General features: G+C 36.9%; 4 protein-coding genes across 5 annotated transcripts in view; 1 reads left to right on the forward strand and 3 right to left on the reverse strand.

Moving 5' to 3' along the window:
* LOC129577066 (cullin-4B) overlaps positions 1-1,888 on the reverse strand; it is a 5,749-nt gene extending 3,861 nt beyond the window's left edge. The window contains exon 1 of one of the 2 annotated variants that reach the window (XM_055463525.1): positions 1,156-1,888. In XM_055463525.1, the coding sequence (XP_055319500.1) occupies positions 1,156-1,294 (139 nt within the window). In that variant the 5' untranslated portion in view covers positions 1,295-1,888. The remainder of the gene's footprint in view (positions 1-1,155) is intronic. The other variant, XM_055463524.1, reaches the window with a different exon arrangement.
* A 131-nt stretch (positions 1,889-2,019) lies between these two features.
* LOC129577067 (mitochondrial intermediate peptidase) lies at positions 2,020-4,951 on the reverse strand. The gene is made up of 6 exons (XM_055463526.1): positions 4,569-4,951; positions 4,201-4,463; positions 3,791-4,057; positions 3,028-3,697; positions 2,444-2,905; positions 2,020-2,360 (listed from the first exon to the last, which is right to left on the reverse strand). Exons 1-6 carry the CDS (start codon positions 4,719-4,721, stop codon positions 2,046-2,048), a joined length of 2,130 nt encoding a protein of 709 aa, XP_055319501.1. The 5' UTR covers positions 4,722-4,951; the 3' UTR covers positions 2,020-2,045.
* Positions 4,952-5,211: 260 nt separating this feature from the next.
* Positions 5,212-11,597, forward strand: LOC129577068 (activin receptor type-1; the record flags this gene model as incomplete). Its single annotated transcript, XM_055463527.1, is given in 8 exon segments — positions 5,212-5,346; positions 6,738-6,897; positions 7,262-7,297; positions 7,828-7,909; positions 8,007-8,456; positions 8,568-9,190; positions 9,278-9,503; positions 9,658-11,597. Coding segments are annotated over 8 exon segments (1,824 nt in total). The 3' UTR covers positions 9,811-11,597.
* Positions 11,598-12,399: 802 nt separating this feature from the next.
* On the reverse strand, positions 12,400-18,673 carry LOC129577137 (UNC93-like protein). Its single transcript, XM_055463627.1, has 7 exons — positions 18,223-18,673; positions 14,615-15,070; positions 14,167-14,456; positions 13,583-13,989; positions 13,126-13,393; positions 12,829-12,991; positions 12,400-12,704 (listed from the first exon to the last, which is right to left on the reverse strand). The coding sequence occupies exons 2-7, from the start codon at positions 14,893-14,895 to the stop codon at positions 12,605-12,607; spliced, it is 1,509 nt and encodes a 502-aa protein (XP_055319602.1). The 5' UTR covers positions 14,896-15,070; positions 18,223-18,673; the 3' UTR covers positions 12,400-12,604.
* Between the last annotated feature and the right edge of the window lie 1,315 nt (positions 18,674-19,988).

Raw genomic sequence — 19,988 nt, forward strand, 5'->3', positions numbered from 1 at the left:
AGAGAGAGAGAGAGAGAGAGAGAGAGAGAGAGAGAGAGAGAGAGAGAGAGAGAATATAAGAATTTAAAAAAAAGAGTGACAAGGAAGAACAAAAAAAAACTCAGTATGTATGATTTATTCGAAATGTTTTGGCAACAAAATACGGCAGGAATTCAGCGTTAAAGTGATACGCGTATGGCATTTTCCTGTGTTGTTCTTTACTTCTTCTTCTTCTTCTTTTTTCCGTTCAATGCGGTTAATAAAATTTATTTTTAAATCGAAAAGTGAGTAAGTACACATCATTTAATGCATAAATAAAACAAAATACGGAAACCTTGATGAGTATAAATACTCAGAACCGCAAATTGAATGGATCCGCAAGCAATCATATTAACAGCAGGTATTTTGCAATGGCCGGCCAATGTCAAAAATTTCTCATGTTGCAACCAACGGAATATTTTCAATATACGATAGTGAATGAAGAAGTGTGGAAAGAAAATCTTTAAAATAATGATGATTCATCAAATACTAAAGTGTGTGTCGATTATCAAATCGGCACATTTTAAGAATTTTGCTCATTTTTGCGTGATCAGCATCCGTCGATCGCATTCAAGCGACCAATGCACAAAAGCCGATTAATTGAAGACATAATAATAAGCGACACACATCGAACAAACGCGAAACAAGCTCAAAACAAACATTTCCTCATTGTAAGTGAGGTTATGTATTGTACGCAACTTAGCATTGACCAAGGACTCATTTCAAATGGCCCAAAATAACTCGCACACACTACATGCTCTACGCTCGATTGCTTGTGCTAGCATTCAATTTCTCGCACAACATTTCGATGAATGAAGTTTATCGGCGTAAATTATCATCATTTGCTACCTTATTTTTCAACCGACAAAAAAAAATCCTCTCGTATCTCGTTTCTAGAAAAATCATTAACTGCGTTCAGTTGAAAATTGCAAATAGAAAAAAGAAGGCAAAGAAAGAAAATTTGGCTTCATTGCCGCAGACAATAACATCGTACACTTACACCTTAACCATATCAAAACATAGTATGAAAAATTGATTCGCACTAGGCTTTGTGTTCGATTTGTGTGTGATTGAAATTTGCTCGAACGAAGCCAATAAATTTTTTGTTGCTGCCAAAACGCGAAATGCGAATTTTACCTTTGAAATTTTTGATGACAAGCTTTCGAATGTCGCTCGGTTTTGATGAACTATTTGTTGGCAATTTAATTAGCGGCCCATTATTACTGCTTATAGCCGAAAAATTTGGACGCTTCTCGCCACTCTCACCCACTTCCATGTCGTACAACCACTGATTTTATTCCTTCACTGCTACGTTTTCTTTTATTTATTGTGTGTATCAACTAAACACCTTGTCGTGTCCACTGGTTTTTTTTTCAGATTTATCAGCAAATTTCATGCAATTTATTCAATTCAAGTCTTCGTGAACTCTGTCGTTCTTTTTCTCTCTTGCAAATTTTCAATGTCTCTAATAAAATTTCTATTGAATTCTTTAATTTTGTGCAATTCGTTTCTTTCGGTTCGGTTGTTTTCCTTCTGCTCTGTGCCTTTTGTTCACCAATTGAATGAAGTTTCTTGTTGAAAGATTTTCCCTTTCGTTTATATGGTATGTTTTAGAAGTGTGTATCGCTTCGGTTTTCTTCTATGATGTACCAAACTGACATTAACTGCTGGTAATACCAATACATCGATACTAACACACACGTACACACATACACGCTGTAACAGTCAATCCAAACACAAAGCGATTTCATGTGTAAGCCAAGCACATGCAAAACATCTGCTGTCAAATGGTGACTTGTTTGAAAAACTGAGCCACTGTGTTAATTGCTATGGGAATTTTAATGCCTACTGCATTGGATCATGTGCGGATGAAATGTATTGAAAAATTCACTTTTAATTCGAATCTCCTTGGCAATCATTTATTGCCAGAACAAAAAGAAAACCAATTTTTTCTGAAGCTTCATTTGGATGAATTTTCAATTTAAATAAAACAAGAAAAAAAAAGAATTTAACCTAAATTTATTTGATCACTTGTGTTGATAACCGATTTCAGCGCCGAATTTGCGGATTTTTTCGTTCGTTTGTTCGATGTCGTCCATTAGACCTTGGGCCAAATATTCGGGCGTGATTTCGTGCTGAAGGAAATTTTTCGCTAGAATTTTACTGGGAACTCCACCACCGTGTGCTAGGCACTCGCGACGAAAACGTTCACCTTCCGTTCGACTGAATGGATCGTTTTCAAAGTAATTGCGCCAAATCGATGCGGCAATCGCCCGTGACACCAAGTATGCATAGTATTTTGCACCGTAGCCGACCAAATGAGAGAATCGCAGTTGCCAGGCCTTGTTTTAAAGGAGAGAAAAAGAAGATTTCGAAATAAATAGATTTTTAGTTTGATGTAGTTTACATGTTCGATGGCACTTACCGTATTCTCGACATAAGGTATACTATGATATTGCTGATGAACTTGTCGCAAAATATCGGTTGTTGTAACATTCTCATTGACTTTTGGCTCACCATGGTACACTTGATCCAGTGCTGAATAAAATACCTGCACCTGCGTTTCCGATGCGGAAAACAAATGCTTCGATATACACAATCGATTCATCAACGATTCGGGCATTGGTTCTTGTGTTTGAAAGTGTCGTGCGAATGTTTGCAATACACGTGGATCGCTGGCAAAGTATTCCATTAAAACGGACGGGACTTCGGCAAAATCGGTGCTGCATCGTGTTCCAGAGATGTGTTGGTATTTGGTACGAGCCAGCATCGCATGCATTGCATGGCCCATTTCATGGAATAGATTATCGACCATTGGTGGTGTGAGCAATGTTGGCCCCGACCAACGTGGTGCATTCAAATTCAGTGCTACCACAACGATTGGGCTCTGGAAATATGAAAACAATTTTACTTTTCTAAAATTCGAGTAATGAAGTCGGATTTTATGTGAAAGATTATAAAAAATGATCAGTTTTGAATTTTGCATCGTGTTTTTTCCTCATTTTCTACCTGATACGTCCCGTCGGGAAGACTCTTTCCGCCGCGCAGCGTGAAATGGCAATCTTGATGAGGTTTTTTCGGACGATCATAAAAGTCACAGTAGATGTGACCTAAAAATCCTTCCGTTTCATGTTTCACAGCCAATTTATAAATGTCATTTGCCCACGATTCGCCATTGCGAATGTGTTCATATTCAAAGTAAACGCCATACAATGCCTTCACAACATGGTTCAAGCCTTCCATGCATGCTCCGAGGCTAAAATATGGCGCGAATTCGGACGATGACACTTTGAGGAAATCTTTTTTATATTTGCCTGTATAGTAAGCCGTATCCCATGCACCCAACACACTATTACCACCTAATTCGGATTGCTTCATTTTGGTCATTGTGTGATAATCATCTTCGGCATACGGTCTCAATTTGTCTGTCAACACACTCAAAAAGTCCATCACTAATTCGGGACTATCAATTGTGCTTTTATTGACTGCCCGATGAGCATACGTTGGGAAGCCACACACCGTGGCCAATTCGTGTCGATGATTCAACAGTTCGGTTAACAGATATTGCTGTCGTTCATCCGGGTACAAGTACAATCGGTATGCCATTTCTCGTGCCAGTGCATTGCCTGAGTCGGCATACAAACTGGAAACTAGGTAATTGTCACCATCACCTGTAAAGCTAGATGACCAAAAATAAGAATGGTCAAGAGAAAAAGTTTGGTGCAAATTTAGATTTTTGTACCAAAAAAAAAACATCACGAATTTTACTCACTATTTTTTAACACTATCCGGTAGTGAATTGCCAGAAACGGTACGCGGTGTAAGCGCACCAGCCATAAATCGTTGTCCCAGCCGCAACACGCAATCATTCAAATATACAACACTTTTACGCGCTTCTTCATCGAGATGAATTCCGCTCTGTTCGAAATCAAACAAAAAAAGATTCACAACATGCTTATCGAGCTCATCCAATGGCACCACATCTCCATGCACCGAGACTCGCTTCAGTGTTTCGTACAGCTCTTTGTGAGTGTTGAGTCTATATAAAAAAAACGAAAATAATTTTCAGGCCATTGCTTTTCTTTAAAAAAAAAAAATGAATTTGATTGTAAATGTGAACAAAAATTGCTTTGTAAGCGATAAGGGTATCTAAATGGTGTTTATGGTTCATTGGTCACGTACTTTTCAACAATTTTACAAATATTGAAGCAAGCTTCTTCGGCTGCATTGCTGAATTTTGAAGATGGATGGGCGAGTCGAACGAATTCCGTCATATCGGCTACTTTGCACAAAGTGTCCGACAATTCATCAAACACTTCAACAATTTTGCGCTGACGCTTCGGCGATATAATCTCGTCAATGAGTTGATCGCATCGTTGTGTGACACTCTCTTGCAGCAAATAGAATCCATCATGTGATTTTAATTCCGGAAAATCCAATAGACCCTTGACACATGACAGGAGTGATGGTGATAGAGGTTTCGGTGAATCGAATTAGAATTAGACTGAATTTGGACGAGTGCAAAATTACAAATTGCAATTGATACTCACAGTCCGTTCACATTTTAAAAAGGACCATCGGTCGTCTTCGGGCTTGGAATTGAAGTGATTGGCCAAATGGGACCAGGTTGTAACGGTTCGTGCCTTATTTACATGTGAGCAGCATCGTTGAATTGGTCTTAGGACTCGTTTCAAATGGTACATTTTCTTTATACAAAGAGCTAAAACACCTGAATCAAAACACCGATTCAAGTGGCTTAAATATCGACTCGCACACACCACACACAATTTATGCAATATCAAAACTTATATACATCACAATGTGTGTGCGGTACAAAAATATACTTTGCATTTGGGGAAAGTGTCAAATGTGTGTGGTGTGTGTGTGGTGCCCGTGCAAAATGTAGCCGATTTTGACAGTTCCATTTTGCACCGGATCAGTTTCTCTTCAACGATTGTGACAGTATTAGAAAGAGAGAACGCGCGCGTGTACACACACACACATACACACATACAGACGTACGGCTCGTATGTCTATTTAATTCATTTGAGGCTGCTGTTGTATGCCATTAGGCGCCAGTGAGTAGTGAAATCACAGACTTAAAAGTGATCCGCAGGTCATACATAGCATACATATATTCAACAACGCACACCAAATGTCATCGCATCGAATGGAATAAGCGAAAAAAAGTAGCAGCAGCAAAGAAATAACAAAACGAATAAGAAGAAGGTGGAATGAAGTCAAAAAGAAAAATAACTTCTAAAACAATGGCGACCAACATGTTCCCGAAGACGATAATATTTATATTATTTTTATCAATTTGTCAAGGTAAATTGTGTTTTCGTACGTGCGAATTTTCAATTTTTTTGGGCCAATAATAACGTGAAGAAAAAAAAAATGATTTGTGTAGTGAACAAAAATGGATGAAATGCAAGTGAATTTTCAGTGTGAGAGAGTGAGTGAGATTTCAGTGTTGTGTGTTGTGTTATTTTTTTTTCTTCTCTTCTCTTCTTCGGTTTTACTAATGTGTGTGTTGATCGTTTCGAATCATATCGCATAAATACCATTGTGTAGACAAAATATCAATTGGAGCCAGTCTGATGTCTAGACGTTTTGAAACAGAAAGAAAGAAAAAATTAAAATTTCTAGAGAGATATTGAAGCAAGAAGAGAATACGATCCGGAATTGAGTACATACTTCATGTTTATCGTGTATCATTTTATTTAATTAGCAGGCAATCGACGAATGCATAAATTTGCGCTGAAAATGTCGCTGTATTTAATGTTCTTTTTTTCATTTTGAAAAAATAATGGATTTTCACATGTACGAAATGAGTGAATGGTTTCTTTTTTTCTTTCGTAAAGCATCAAAAGTGCATTAAATTGAAGCGTAATTTGATTATTGCCATAAAATTTTGATCATTTTTTTTCCTTCGACACATCGCCATCGCAAATACTAATCGCAGGACGAAAGAAAAACATACATCAAATGTGTGCAGTGCACAAATTGCACTTGCATAACACAGAACGCGCCGAATTCCCATTTATTTTTTTTTCCTCTTCTCTCGTGGGTTACGGCGCTCTTCTACTATGTGTGTGCATGTGTATATGTTTGTCTTCTGCCTGTATGCGCGTCACATTCCGAATGAACTGCGGCTAGCCAAACGTAAACAAACATGGATCAGCGTACTCTTTTCATTTGTATTGAATCAAAACGTAGAAGAAAATAATTTTTTTTCGAAATTCACACTCATTTATCCCGTGCGTTTTTACTTCCATATCAGAATTATTTTGTTGTTTTTTTCCGGATTTTTTTTTCTTTTGCTGATTTATATCCACTTGAGTCGTAGATTGATTTTTCTTTCTCGACAAAATCTGAAATAAAAATTGAGCTCAGAGCTCAAGAGCTGAACACAATTGTTGCTATTGTTGTTTTTTTTTAAATCGAAACAATCCATCCAAAATTGAATCGGCTTGCAATGAATGGAATTTAATTAAAAACACAGATTGTGTTTTGTTCTATGAATGAATGAATGCAAAACGTTCGATTTATTTGAGAAATGTGAGAAAAGTATCTGTTTCCTTGATGATCATGTCAACAACGGTAGACGCAAATATGTGACATCACATGCTGTTTACTCCATTATTTAACGAGAAAAAAATCTGCATTTTTTCTTTAATAATTTAACGAAAAGCTCAAAATCTATTTCCACACACCAGGTACGAATGCAGCGATCAGTGACCAATTATTATCAGACGAAAACAATGCCGACACCGATTCACACTCAGAGATACGTGAAAAATCGTTGCCCGATTTGGAATTGCTGCTAAATCGTAATCAACACCATCGTCCCTTGAACACCATTCAGTCAATACAAAGGTAAACACCAAGATAATTCAAGCAATTTGAATTTGAGATGGATATTTCTCTAAATGATGAACGGTTTGGAAACAATGCGATTGGCCCGTGGATAAAGTCAGTTTAAAAGCGTTGCCAAATAGATAAATGAACAGAACAATCCATAGAATTACTTGAATCTTTATAAGGTTTTAGATGAATTTAGTATGAAAAAAAAATAAGATCGCTAGATAAACCATATCGACCATATTATTGACCCAGTAATTTGTATTTTCTCTCACATTCTCTTGACTCGTACGAACGAAACAAAAAAATAACAATTCAATACTCCCCCCGAAAAAAAAATACGTGAACCCAAAAAACCAATGTTAAAATAATTCCAAAGGAGGCATTCAAAATCGAAGCGACGAATGAAAAAAAGGTAAAATGAAAAAACAACACACACACACACACACTTGTGATGACCATTTGACTTGAACATGCACGATGATTTCTGATTTCGAGTTTGGTTTTGTTTGTGCATATCATCACACACCAGCAGAGAGACAATTTAACTGCATTGAATTAGTTTTGGTTTTTTTTTATTGTTTTTCTTTTCTTTCTGTGCTCATTGCGTGGAACATCTTTTGATTGACTACAAACTGAAATGTAAATTTGGTTTTTTCTTTAGTTCTTTTTTTTTGGTATACCCGAAAACACTCTCGACACGGAACTTTTCGACATTTTGCTTCCTTATTTTCTTTATACCGAATCAGAACAAAGCACGCTCTCTTTTCTGTTCCATGTAGTTTACGTTTTCGTTGTTTTTTTCGCAGCCATTTGTTTTTCTTTTGAGTTGATTCCATAAGTTTTGTGCCACTGCCGGTTTTTTTTTTTTTTTTTTGTTTGTACCTAAATTTTGGTATATCAATCCGTTGTTTGTTATTAATTGGACACATTCAACACTTTCAGGTATAAATGCTACGTGTGTGAATCGTCGGAGTGCCAGAATTTGTCAGAAGATGCACCAAACATCTGCACTAATGCATTGCAGGTAATGAGTTAATTTTAATGACATCTTTTCCAATCGAAAGAGAATAAAAAGCAACTGAAATGCCCAACGTAATCAAATGTTTTATCTGCCATTTTAGTGCTGGAAATCACGTGTGCGTGACGCATACGGGGTGGAAACGGTTTCACGTGGCTGCACAACGCATCATGATCATGTGCCATTTTATTGCAATAATTATGCACATTCATCATCATCGAGATCGAAGAAACGAGATACATCCGGCCAGTACAATATCGAATGTTGCGTCGGTGATTTTTGTAACAACGGCAGCTTTCCGGAATTGCCGCCGTTAACAAATGACGACCACGAAGCTACTCGAATTGGCTCGACACGCAATTATATCGTTTTGACATTTGCAATGCTCGGTGCCCTGATTGCCATCGTCATGGTGGTTTGTGTGGTTCTTTACATTCGACGGCGTACGGACCACAAACGAATGGTGCCATCGCGCACGAAACACGATCAAGACACATACTATGCGGGCGATGAATTGCTTCGCGTCACCAGTGCTGGTGATAGCACATTGAGGGTATGTTTAAATTTCAGTTTTTCGGTGATTTCTTCCAACAGAATTGAATGCACCTGGGGAAAGAAAATTTTTGAGCATAATTATTCATCAAAATGTGCTTTTTCTCCGCAGGAGTACATGCAACACTCGATGACATCTGGATCGGGCGGTGGTTTGCCGTTATTAATCCAACGAACGCTATCGAAACAAGTGACACTTCTGAATTGCATTGGAAAAGGTCGTTATGGTGGTGTGTGGCGCGGTATTTGGCATGGTGAACATGTTGCCGTCAAAATCTTTTCGAGCCGTGATGAAGAATCATGGAAACGTGAAACGGAGATTTATTCGACCATTTTGTTGCGCCACGAAAACATTCTCGGTTACATCGGTTCCGATATGACATCACACAATTCAAGTACACAATTGTGGGTGTTAACACATTACTATCCACTTGGTTCGCTATATGATCATTTGCATCGATCGGCATTGTCGCATCACGATATGGCCATCATTTGCCTGTCAATCGCAAACGGATTGGTTCATTTGCATAATGAGATTTTCGGCACCGAAGGTAAACCAGCGATCGCTCATCGTGATTTGAAATCGAAAAATATTCTTGTACGTGAGAATGGTACGTGTGTTATTGCCGACTTTGGTTTGGCCGTGATGCACAAACCGAATGCCCCATTGGATGTGGGCTCGAATCCTCGTGTCGGAACAAAACGTTACATGAGCCCTGAGATTCTTGATCAAAGGTAAGGAAAAGATCGAAGGAAGAGTCACACATTTTTTGCTCTGTAGTCCAATTTGGTCTTAATCTAATCGAAATGTAATTTTCATAGCATAAATCTGAATGATTTCGAGTCGCTACGACGCGCTGATGTTTACTCATTTGCCTTAATTATGTGGGAGGTGTGTCGACGAACGATTTCAGGCGGCATTGCAGAGGAATACAAAGTGCCATACTATGACGTCGTGCCATCGGATCCCGGTTTCGAGGATATGCGCAAAGTTGTTGTATTAGACAATTACCGACCATCGATACCAAATCGATGGAGCTCAGACACCGTAAGTGATCGGCCGTTTTTTTTTTTCTTTGTCGTTCGAGCAAAATCGAATTTTAGTTTCTTCAAATGAAACTACTGAATTTCATTCATTCTCATTCAAGTGAATCATTGAAACACTTCAACTTTTCAATATATCTCATTCAATCCCTTTTCAGTTACTGGCTGGCATGTCGAAACTGATGCGCGAATGTTGGCACCAGAATGCAAACGTACGCCTGGCGGCGCTACGTATCAAGAAAACGCTACAGAAATTGGCGGCATCGGCGAGTGATGTGAAATTTGGTTACGATGGCGAGATTTATGTGTGAGAGATTCACAATTGCAAACCGCAATGAGAGGTTCTATCAATAGCCAAGAGTGCATTGAACCATACGAAAGGCGTTCATCGTTCATACATCGTCATAATTCATTCGAAAACACCATCATCACCACAACAACAACAAAATCAAAATACTGCATTTGATCATTTTTTTATAGTTAAAAATTATATTTGTTCTCATCATTTTCATCAATTGACCGTCTTTCGGACACACGAATCGTCCAACACCAAGGAAAAAAACACATTGAACAAGAAAAATCTCACAAGAACGCCATCATATTGCGTTGCCTTATATTTTAAAGAGAAAGAACACACATTTTACGTTCGAGTTTCATTCGAACGAATTCAATTATTCGTTTCCCATAGTAACATAAATTGATTTTTTTTTTTTGATATGATTGAGACCCGTTTTTCGAATTTTAACGTATTTTAATTTATAATAAAGTTGAAAAACCGGGAGTAGACGAATAATTTCGAATAGAAATTGTATTCTAATGCTTGTGTCTTTACACAAGCCGTATATCGTCTGTGTATAGTTGAAACAAATAAAAAACAAAACAAAATATATACAAAACAATTTAAAAATTAACAACATCATCAAAATTGCCGTGCCTGATGATGAGAACTGACTGAAAAGCAACGAATCAATAACAAAACAAAAAAAATTAACTACACACAGAAGAATAAAAAGAAGAAAACTGTTGTTTGGCTCAACCGAAAATTTCCTAAACTGTGTATTCGCATGTGAAAATACACAAAATTCGCATTGAGCCACGAATGCGCGTGCACGGTGCACGTCCATCGTTGATATCACATATTAACGAGTTTTTGTTTCTTCTTCTTTTTTTTTCTAAATTAGAAATAGTTGCCATTTAAATAAATACATCTTAATTTTTTTAGATGATGGATAATAATTAATGAACACTTATTTAGAGAAATAAATATAATGATGAAATAAACATGTTAGATTTATAATTGTTCACAGAAACAATAACAACAGAACACATGTGCAACTAAAACAAAAATTCTACTCTAATTAATTAAGATATACACTCTATAATTTTTTTACATTTACATTTTATTTGAATTGTTTTTTTTTTCTTCAAATTCAGTTTAATTTGTTTTTATATATATCTATATATAAATCACATTCACATTTTTTCATTTTTATTTTCAATCTTTTCGTCGCTCTCAATCTGTCTCGATTTGAAAAAGTCATTTTGTTAGGAAAAATTGCATAGAAAAAACAATGAAATTATTCATAAGAAATGCAATTGTGTTAATGTTAATCATTTTCGAATAGTGTCCCCTCGTTAAGAAAGGAACTGACCAACAATCACAATTACTGTGGTGTCACATTTAATTTTCATAAATCATTTATCATTTTACATCAAATTGTAATTTACATCAACAACATAAACAACAAAAGCATCAAAAACAACGTTTATTTCAATTTAAATGTCTCGAAGTGAACGAGATGTAAAGAAAAAGAGAGAGAGAGAGAGAGAGGGAGAGAGAGAGAGAGAGAGAGAGGCGAAGAGTAACATAGAACAAGAAAGTTAGAACGAGACACAAGTTGCCGGCATAAAACGCCACATAAATTGTACACACAAATGTATTCAATAGGGAGGCACCAAAAAGAACGGTGCTAGTGCTAGTAATTAACGAATAGTTCGACAGACTAATTGATTATGTTCATGGAAATGGAGAGAGAGAAAAAAAGAAACAGCAACTGAAGTCAACAATAATAAAAGAAATTAAAATTACCTACAGTTAGTTATCGAAGGAGTTGGTTCAATTTCTTTTCAATTTCACCCTGAAAATGTTCTTGTCTTAATTTTCGCCAAAGCTTTTGGTTCATTTTGCCGTGGAAACTTTTGATTTTTTTGCTTCTAACAAAAAAAACTATTGAGTGAAATCTTTCGAAAGTTTCACCGCGAGTATCTGTCTGAATAAATCGGAATTTTTACTGTCCAAAGTTTGCGAACCAAGAATTTGAACGTAGTAATTAATTTATGGAAAATTTCGTTGTGAATTCCTGCATCAAAACTACTTATGAAATGTTCAATGCCCACAGGTAAGCAAGTTATTTACTTTCATTGCCGCTAATTAAATACAAGTTAACCGTTTCTTTCCGGTGAAGCGACGACCTGTTCGCATTTTGTTCTGAACCATATAGTAACTTTTCTTTTGATTATCTTGAAAATCCTACACATCTCGTTGACGTTGTAAATCAGATCACCATGTCATCTATTCCAAATTGAGCTATGTGATTTCCAAAAATGTAACTTGATATTCTAGCTAATACAAAAATCAAAACTACTACAAATTCGACATACGTAGTTTTGGATATTGAATTTAAAAATCGTCCAAAAGTGAGAGACTTCCAAAGCAGCCAAATTAGTTAAGTGGTTGGTTGAAAACCAAAACTGAGCACAGCGCAATTAAACTGAATTGCCCAGATTTGTTGAGTATAATTGTTATTTGTCAGTTACACTTGTACGCTTTGAAGGTAAAGTGCATTTCTGTATCGTATCACTTCCGAATGCATTTTCGCCACAACAATTAAGACCAATCATTTTTTTCTGCCCAAATTAAAAAAAACATGTTTATTTACCACTTATAAATAAAACGAAAACATTCATGGAAATTGTGAATTTGAGTTGGAATTTTCGTCGTCTCCTTCTTCTTCATCATGATTACATTTTTGGTAATAAATGAGTGGAATGCCTCCGAATATGGAATGTATAAAAGTAAATTGAAATGGTTCAAAAATAGAGATGTTAGATTCGTGTATCATCATTGGCTTGTTTGTACGGTGTTGAAGAGTTTTTGGCATGGTTTTCGCATTCAGCATTTCGATTGTACTCGACGATGGCATAGCTGCAACAGAGACAAGTATATGGGAAAAATATGTTAGAAATGTGTGGTTGAATTTATGAGATTTCACTCGAACGAGACAAAAAAAAAAAAATCGAAAAAGACAGGAATGTAAAATGATACCCACCCTATGATGCCAATCAGCATAAGTGCGAATATTGCTTCGATTTTTGTGGATGCACACAGCATTGGACTCAACATGTACGTTATAACTGAGCCGCATGATTCAAATAGACGGAAATTGCTGAATGCAGCCTCTTCATTGCCATTGAATAAAATGCCATAGTAAGCTAAGTTGGATGATACAACATGTATATGTATATATATAGTGAAAATTGAATTTTGTCTCATGAAACCCAAAAATTGAATTCTGTCCCATGAACATCGAATATCTGAACGAAGAAAAAGCTATGCGTCTACTTACAATTAATAATCACCAACCATGTTCCATCCAGCAACCCCCATATAGCGGCCATGGAACAGTATGCGACAAAATCATTCGGAACGGCAACCCATTGGCGCATCCACATCAACAGTGTGCCGTGCAGAACGAGTGTCAACGTCAAAATCTTATTACGACCCACATATTTTGCAATAGCACTTGCCAACGCTGCCGCAATCGTATTTGCTAATCCAAAGCAAATCATCACATATCCAATACGTGGAATGCCCCAACCGCAAGCGATAAATGCCTGAAAGGTGAACGAATCAATCAAATATTATGCATGAATCACTTATGCGATAAATGAATTTTCATGGAACTGGGTGGGAGACGGGAGATTGAGAGAGACAGAGAGAGAGAGAGAGGATTTCAAGAAAATCAAATGCACAGAAAAAAATATGAAGCAACAGAGGATGAATTGATGAAGTGTCAGACATACCGATGTAAAATCGACGGCAATAAATGCCTGTTCGGCCCCAATGAACATTGTGATTGGTAGCAATAAAATCTGCTTGACTTGCATCAATTGTTTCACGGTTACAGATAATAATTGAATGCCGGACAGCTCTGATCCTGAACCCTTGCGGCCCATTTCGTAGCGCTTGAGTCCATCGACAGCAACAGCGATTAGAACACTCGCTGCAATCATCATGGCGAGGAATATTATCATTAACATTTGAATTTTGGACGAGTCGGGTGGGGCCAAATTTGGATTCAATGCAGCGGTAACGCCCGGGCAAAATTCAGCACCGCACAGTTTTGCGACATTCTCACTGAGCTCTTCCAGTTTTATTGCTTCAACCGAAGCGTTGGCATATTCCACTACAGTTTCACCATATGACAACACTTTAAATATACGGCAACGAAAAAAAAACGTAGAAAAAAATTAAAATGATAAACAAAATTATTGAAAAACAAAAAAATGAAAATCTCTTTTGTTATTTTAATTTAAAAACGGATTGAAATGATTATCATGAAAATCGGATGATGTGACTAAAGTGAATAGTATTTTTTTTTTGTTACCTGATGATGATATTAAATTGCCCCATACTTGAGCCAATTGATAAAATATAAAAAATAATCCAAAGAATCGAACGACCAGCGCATCGGATCTATTTTTTCCATTGAAAATGGCCAATGCTTCAGCTATAACTGTGAGGTAGGTACATTTTGCACACCACAACGGCCCTCCGCCAAAGCCAACAGCTAATCCGGATGGAATCATTGTATACATCCGCGGATAAAGTTGTGACACTATAAACGGCATATAAGCGATAAACGATAGAGCCATCGTCCATTTCGTGCCAAATGTTCTGCAATGAAATGAAAGAGAGAGAGAGAGAAAAAACCGAATACAATATTTCAGGTGATCAAACAATCAATCGAAAATCTCGAATCGAACGGGAGTATGAGGGCGCTTTACAAGAGAAAGATCACGATTGAGAGAGGCTGAGAGAGAGAAATCGTCTACCTGATTACAATGACGGGCAAAAATATATTGGACAAGATCAATGAACCATAGATTGCAGCTAGGGTATAAGTTCCGATCGAACCATCTGTATTGATGGAGCTCTGTAAATTGGCTGTGCCATGGAATGCGGTGAATTGCAGCATAAATGCCACACCAATCACAATCACATTTTTGGCGATGCGAAGATTTTCATATTTGCCGGCTTTATCGAGAAACAATTCACGCTCAATAAGCAGGCCGGTTTGTTGTTGTTTTTTTGTGTCGTCCTCATTGTGCACCATTTCGTCGCTTGCGTCCAATTTTGTAATGCGATAGAGAATGAGAAGGTTTTTTTTAGTGTTGCTATTGTGCTCTATCCTCCCTCTTCTATTGCATAAACTCGTTTGTGTTTTGGCTGCTGCTGCTGGCTTTTTCACTCGTTCACTCAACCGTTCAATCAATCAGCAAATCATCAAGCTACAAGTTGAAAAACAACGACAAACATTATGTTCGGATTAGTATTTTTTTTCTACTAGAATGTCGGCTTAATGATTGTAATCGAATGCAATTATCATGATTCGGTCACTAGCCATTATTAACTATTGTATTAATAATTTGGTTGGTGCAGGTTGGATGCGATCGCTTTATGTATTTTCTAGTGATATTCGGTTTTAAACAAATCGATGCGCTAATTAATCGACAGTTGGCATTTAATTCGGGCTTATGCGCAGCATTTCAACGCTTTTCTAGAGAGACAAATTCTACGTATGAGGGGAAAACAATCCAAATGGCACAGAATGCTAAAAGCATTCATGGATTCCATTTTAAATTATACATTATCCACCCATAAACTGATTGAATAACAATCAATAATGACGAGATATCATTATTAAACGGGGGATTTGTGTTGTTCGACAATGCTCACGTGAACAAAAATACAAAAATACACAACATGCGTTGTTTCGATTTTTTCTTCTTCTTCTCCTTTTTGAACGAAAAAAAGGTGGATTTGGTCGTGGAGTTTGCATACTGCATCAGCAAATATAATCACATTAAACAGTTTTATATTTTCTGCCATGGGCCGACCAATTGATGCGAGTGACTGTAATGCGATTGTGACGAGCTAAACGTTCTGGTCTTTGGTCGAAAAAATAAAAACAGCAACAATAAAATTAACACCAATGTTGGAAATCAAGGCTAGAGTAATTGCGCGCGCGCTCACTTCAGCTCGCGCTCTCAAAATCAACTCTCGTATACTATATATGCTGATCTGTGTGTATGTGTGTGTGTGTGTGTGTGTGTGTGTCAAATGAATTTTTTTCGAAATTGCGTCGACAAAGTGTTTGCGTTATTTTATTTTTCCTCTCGAAATCTGTCTCCTCTCTACTTTGTCGGCGTACGGTGAGTGGCCACTTCACGTGCAGTGGACTTTTTACATTTGCATTAAGTGATTTTTTTTCTGTCATTTCATTCTACGCATTTGGTTCTTTTTCTAAATTGACATAAAATGTGTTGAAATGGGGGATTTTTGTCTTCAAGGCTGATACTATTTTTTTTTATTATTATTTCGCTCTTTATTCAAATAGAAAACGTGCATTGTTTCTTTTTTTTTTTCATTCCTACTTATTCATGAACTGATTTATAAATAATATAAATCTTGCAATCGCAACCGAAGTAGAGAGAAAAAAAAAGAATCGTGAATCATTCTCCCGATGAATTATTTGTTTTATGCACGGACTATATGCATTGCAGTGCACGGGTGATGATAGGTTAATTACGTTGTAAGTGCATCAAGTGTTCATCGAAAGTGAATGATATTTGCATAGCACTTCACCGCAACACCTTTAATGTCTAAAAAGCGAGTGAACGAGAGAAAGAGGGAGAGGGACAGAACACTCTATTTAAAATTGTAATTCATGACTCGCTTCGAATATACTCCATACACATTGACGTCAACATTCGGTCCATTGGTTTGTGCAAAGTGCCGTTTCGTGTTCATATTTTGTTAGGCTTTCTGGAAACCTGAAGGCTTTTATTGATGATATCGCGGAAAAATGAGGAGATTTTCGTCCAAAGCATGAGATTTAGAGTTTTAGCTGTTTGTGAAACTCACATTTGAAAGGCAAAAGTTGGAAATGCAAGCGTTTTGCAACGAAAATCGGAAACTTTGATTTTTTTCAAAATAATACGGATTGAAATGTCGTTATGGAACCTCCGAAATTATCCGAAAATATAAGCGGTCTTTTATTTTCTCTCACTTCATAGGTTGAATTTAGCGATGAATTAACACGTACACTGTCAATTAGAACAAATGGTTTGTTTCAGGTAACACGCAATGATGCATTAAAAATTGTACATGCGCTAATTGTATCGATACATTGCATTGTTTGTTGTTAATTTGTATAACTTGGATATCCACATTCAGCAATGATTGCAATTATTTCAATGAATATCGCATTTGTTGAAAATTGGAAAATTGGTCGTTCGTACATCAAATATGTGACAAACAACCGTCTCAAGTGAGGAAAGTAACAAAATGTATTTGTATATATTATTCAAATGCACTTTGTCGATTCCGCATCGAATTTATGCTGTTGAATCATCTGTCGCATATTTGCTACGGTCGACACATATGTGTGGTTCTATGATAAATTCTTGGGCTGTTTTTTTTCTTCTATACATTGTAAATCCTTGTCAAACACTTCGAACACTTCAAACACAGTAAACAGTTAACTGCCCGCAAAATGCTGTACACAATGAAGAAACACCGAGGCAGTTCTGTGTGTTTTGTTCGAAACAATTCATTAATGTCAGACTGTCGAATTAATTCACTTGTTGTTGCGAGAGTGCAATGCATGCGCATACAATGATGGTAAATTATGCACAACATTGTAATTACATTAGGCAAAAGAGACGTTTTTTTTTCAGCACGACTTTAATGGATTTTCCTCTCTTTCCCGCGATCTAATCGAGTCTAACGCGTCGTGATTTTGAATTGTTCTGTTCGTTTAACTGAATCACAGTGTACTAAAGGGGAAAAAAGTGCGTTATCACCTAATCTTTATATGATTGTCTCAAACTGAGGGAAACTGCGGACTGACTCGGCATAGTATTTCTGTGTTGGCTATATGGTTTTGTTATCCTCCAAAATCGACCACCCAAATCTGCAACAGCTTGTTCATAAAACATGTTTGTTATGTCTTAAAAAAGCATTTAATGTCTCGCAAATTGGCCAATTTATATATGATTATGTCTTAAAATAGTAAAAAAAATGGTGATTCACATTTCCGAAATGCTTTGGACATTGACCTTCATTACAATCATTTGATATCACTCTTTTCTCCATGACAAAGTATGATACTTGAGTGAACCAGTTTCAAATTGAAACAAAACAAAACGAAAAAAAAATTATTATACAATTGACACTGAACCTTGATATTGATCTCTCAGTGTTTGCGACAGAGACATTTACACAATGTCTTATGATATATAGCGGAAAGCGTTCCAATTCAATTGCCTCATTACAAACAAATTAACTCATTTTTAAATAACTGGAGTTGTTAACATTTTTTTAGCGGAATAAAGTTGTTTAAAAAATACGTATATGGTTAATTGGTCGTGTGATTTACCTATTTGAAATCTTTTTTCTTTTTGTGTGCCTTTTTCGACGGAAAAACCAAAGCGATTTGGCCAATTGTGATAAAGTGAACGAGTAGGATTCCGTAAACAAAATAAAAAAAATATTCTTTTCTGTTGTTAGCTGCTGCTACTGATCACACACGCGATTTTATGAGCTTAGCTGGTCAAGCGACAAATTAAAACTAAAGTCCAGCACATGGATAACTTAAATGCCTAGCACAAATAAGGTGAAGATATGAACAAACAAATCATGTCTTTTGAACACCGCGCGCACGTGAAGTGATCGTGTATATGGTAGGCGATGTTGCTGGTTGCTGCTGCTGCTGCTGTATGGCACATTTGCTAATGCTCTCACAGCCAGCTGTTTAATAGCGTTTGTGTGATAGAGCGATACGATAGTGAATTACATTCAGCACAAAACGAAACGAAACGAAAAGAAAAATAACATTTTATTAAACCAAAAGTTGTCAGGCAAGAATTATAGTATTGTGAACCTGAGCAATGCCACCACACTGAGGGGAATGAGTACATCGGATCGATGTATATTTCTTCTTCTTGGGTTTTCGTGATTATCGATCGTTATTATTCAAAATATGTAAATAAAAAAAAACCCAATGTTAAGCTGGCGCAGAATATGCGAAAGCATCGCTGATTTTGTTGTTGTTATCGATGAATGCTGTTGCTGCCGTAGCGTGCTTCGGTCGATCGCACAGCTGTGTACTCTAGCTATACACTAGACGCCGTCAATTGAAAAACCACAAAAATAGAGAAATAAACACTCAACTTAATGAATAAAGAAGATAAGTGGTCTTCGCAAATCAAAACAGATGCGTTTAAGACGCTGCTTGCCAAAGTGTCAACTGATTCTGGTGAAATGAAACCATTGGGAAACCCATTGATGAACGGCGCGGTTTGACAGTAAACAGCAGAAGTTGCAACAGCAACAACCACAACCACAATATGCGTGACGCAATGAATTCGAATCGTGTATACAGGGATTTTTTTTCCATTCTGTGTTTACGTCCTCTGCATTGTGATGCCGTCGAGAAAGGTTGTCGCCGGTGCAAATAGGTCGACAGTGGGAGAAAGGGGGCAGATGCCTGGCGACTGACTGGTCCAACTGTAAAAACGGAATTAATTCCCGAGCCATTTAATTGACTCAGTCACTTTCAAATTGGTCTCACTTCATTGAGCTCGAACCTACGGCAATATTTTGTGTCTGGCCGACACGGCTCCTCAACATTTTTCTTATTTCAATTTGAATTTTGTTTGTTTGCTTGCCTTCCGCGCAAAATTTGCCATTCACTTGACTTATAATTTCTTTCGACGCGTCGAACACATAAAATTGGCCTTTTTTTCTCGCACACTAGACAGAGTCGAGTAGGCTAATTCATTTGATCGATATTTCTCTTTCCACTTAATTCTCTGTGACGTCACCACAAATCATCTGAAATCTTATCATCTGTCTGTTAAAAAGTCAACATTATTTTTAGAACATTCACAAACGTGTTTTCCAGATACCTCCGCGCAAAATCCACAAATTTTTTTTAATATATAAATACATATGATGGAGATAATTGTATATAATTTACGTTTTTATTCCATTTGAAACCGTCTTCATCGAAGCTTCATCATTGCAGCCTCTCTGATCGTCTGTACAAATAGATAGGAAACGTCAATCAAGAACAATAAAGTGTCACCTGGTGTGAGAATCATGCACATAGTTTGCTGTAACAAGTTTGCGTCTGTGTAAGTG

Source organism: Sitodiplosis mosellana, unplaced genomic scaffold (assembly GCF_009176505.1).
Source record: "Sitodiplosis mosellana isolate CC-2019 unplaced genomic scaffold, AAFC_SMos_1.0 Smas_scaffold_6197, whole genome shotgun sequence".
NCBI classification, from domain to species: domain Eukaryota; kingdom Metazoa; phylum Arthropoda; class Insecta; order Diptera; family Cecidomyiidae; genus Sitodiplosis; species Sitodiplosis mosellana.

Excerpts from the sequence above, each read along its gene's own strand:
- LOC129577067 (XM_055463526.1), bottom strand. The coding sequence starts at position 4,721 with ATGTACCATTTGAAACGAGTCCTAAGACCAATTCAACGATGCTGCTCA. Across the intron at positions 4,464-4,568 it reads TTTTAAAATGTGAACGGACT|GGTCTATTGGATTTTCCGGA; the intron begins GTGAGTATCAAT and ends TCATGTGTCAAG. Across the intron at positions 2,906-3,027 it reads TTCCCGACGGGACGTATCAG|AGCCCAATCGTTGTGGTAGC; the intron begins GTAGAAAATGAG and ends TCATATTTCCAG.
- LOC129577137 (XM_055463627.1), bottom strand. The coding sequence starts at position 14,895 with ATGGTGCACAATGAGGACGACACAAAAAAACAACAACAAACCGGCCTG. Across the intron at positions 13,394-13,582 it reads TTGCCGTCGATTTTACATCG|GCATTTATCGCTTGCGGTTG; the intron begins GTATGTCTGACA and ends TTCACCTTTCAG. Across the intron at positions 12,992-13,125 it reads ATGGTTGGTGATTATTAATT|CTTACTATGGCATTTTATTC; the intron begins GTAAGTAGACGC and ends CATCCAACTTAG.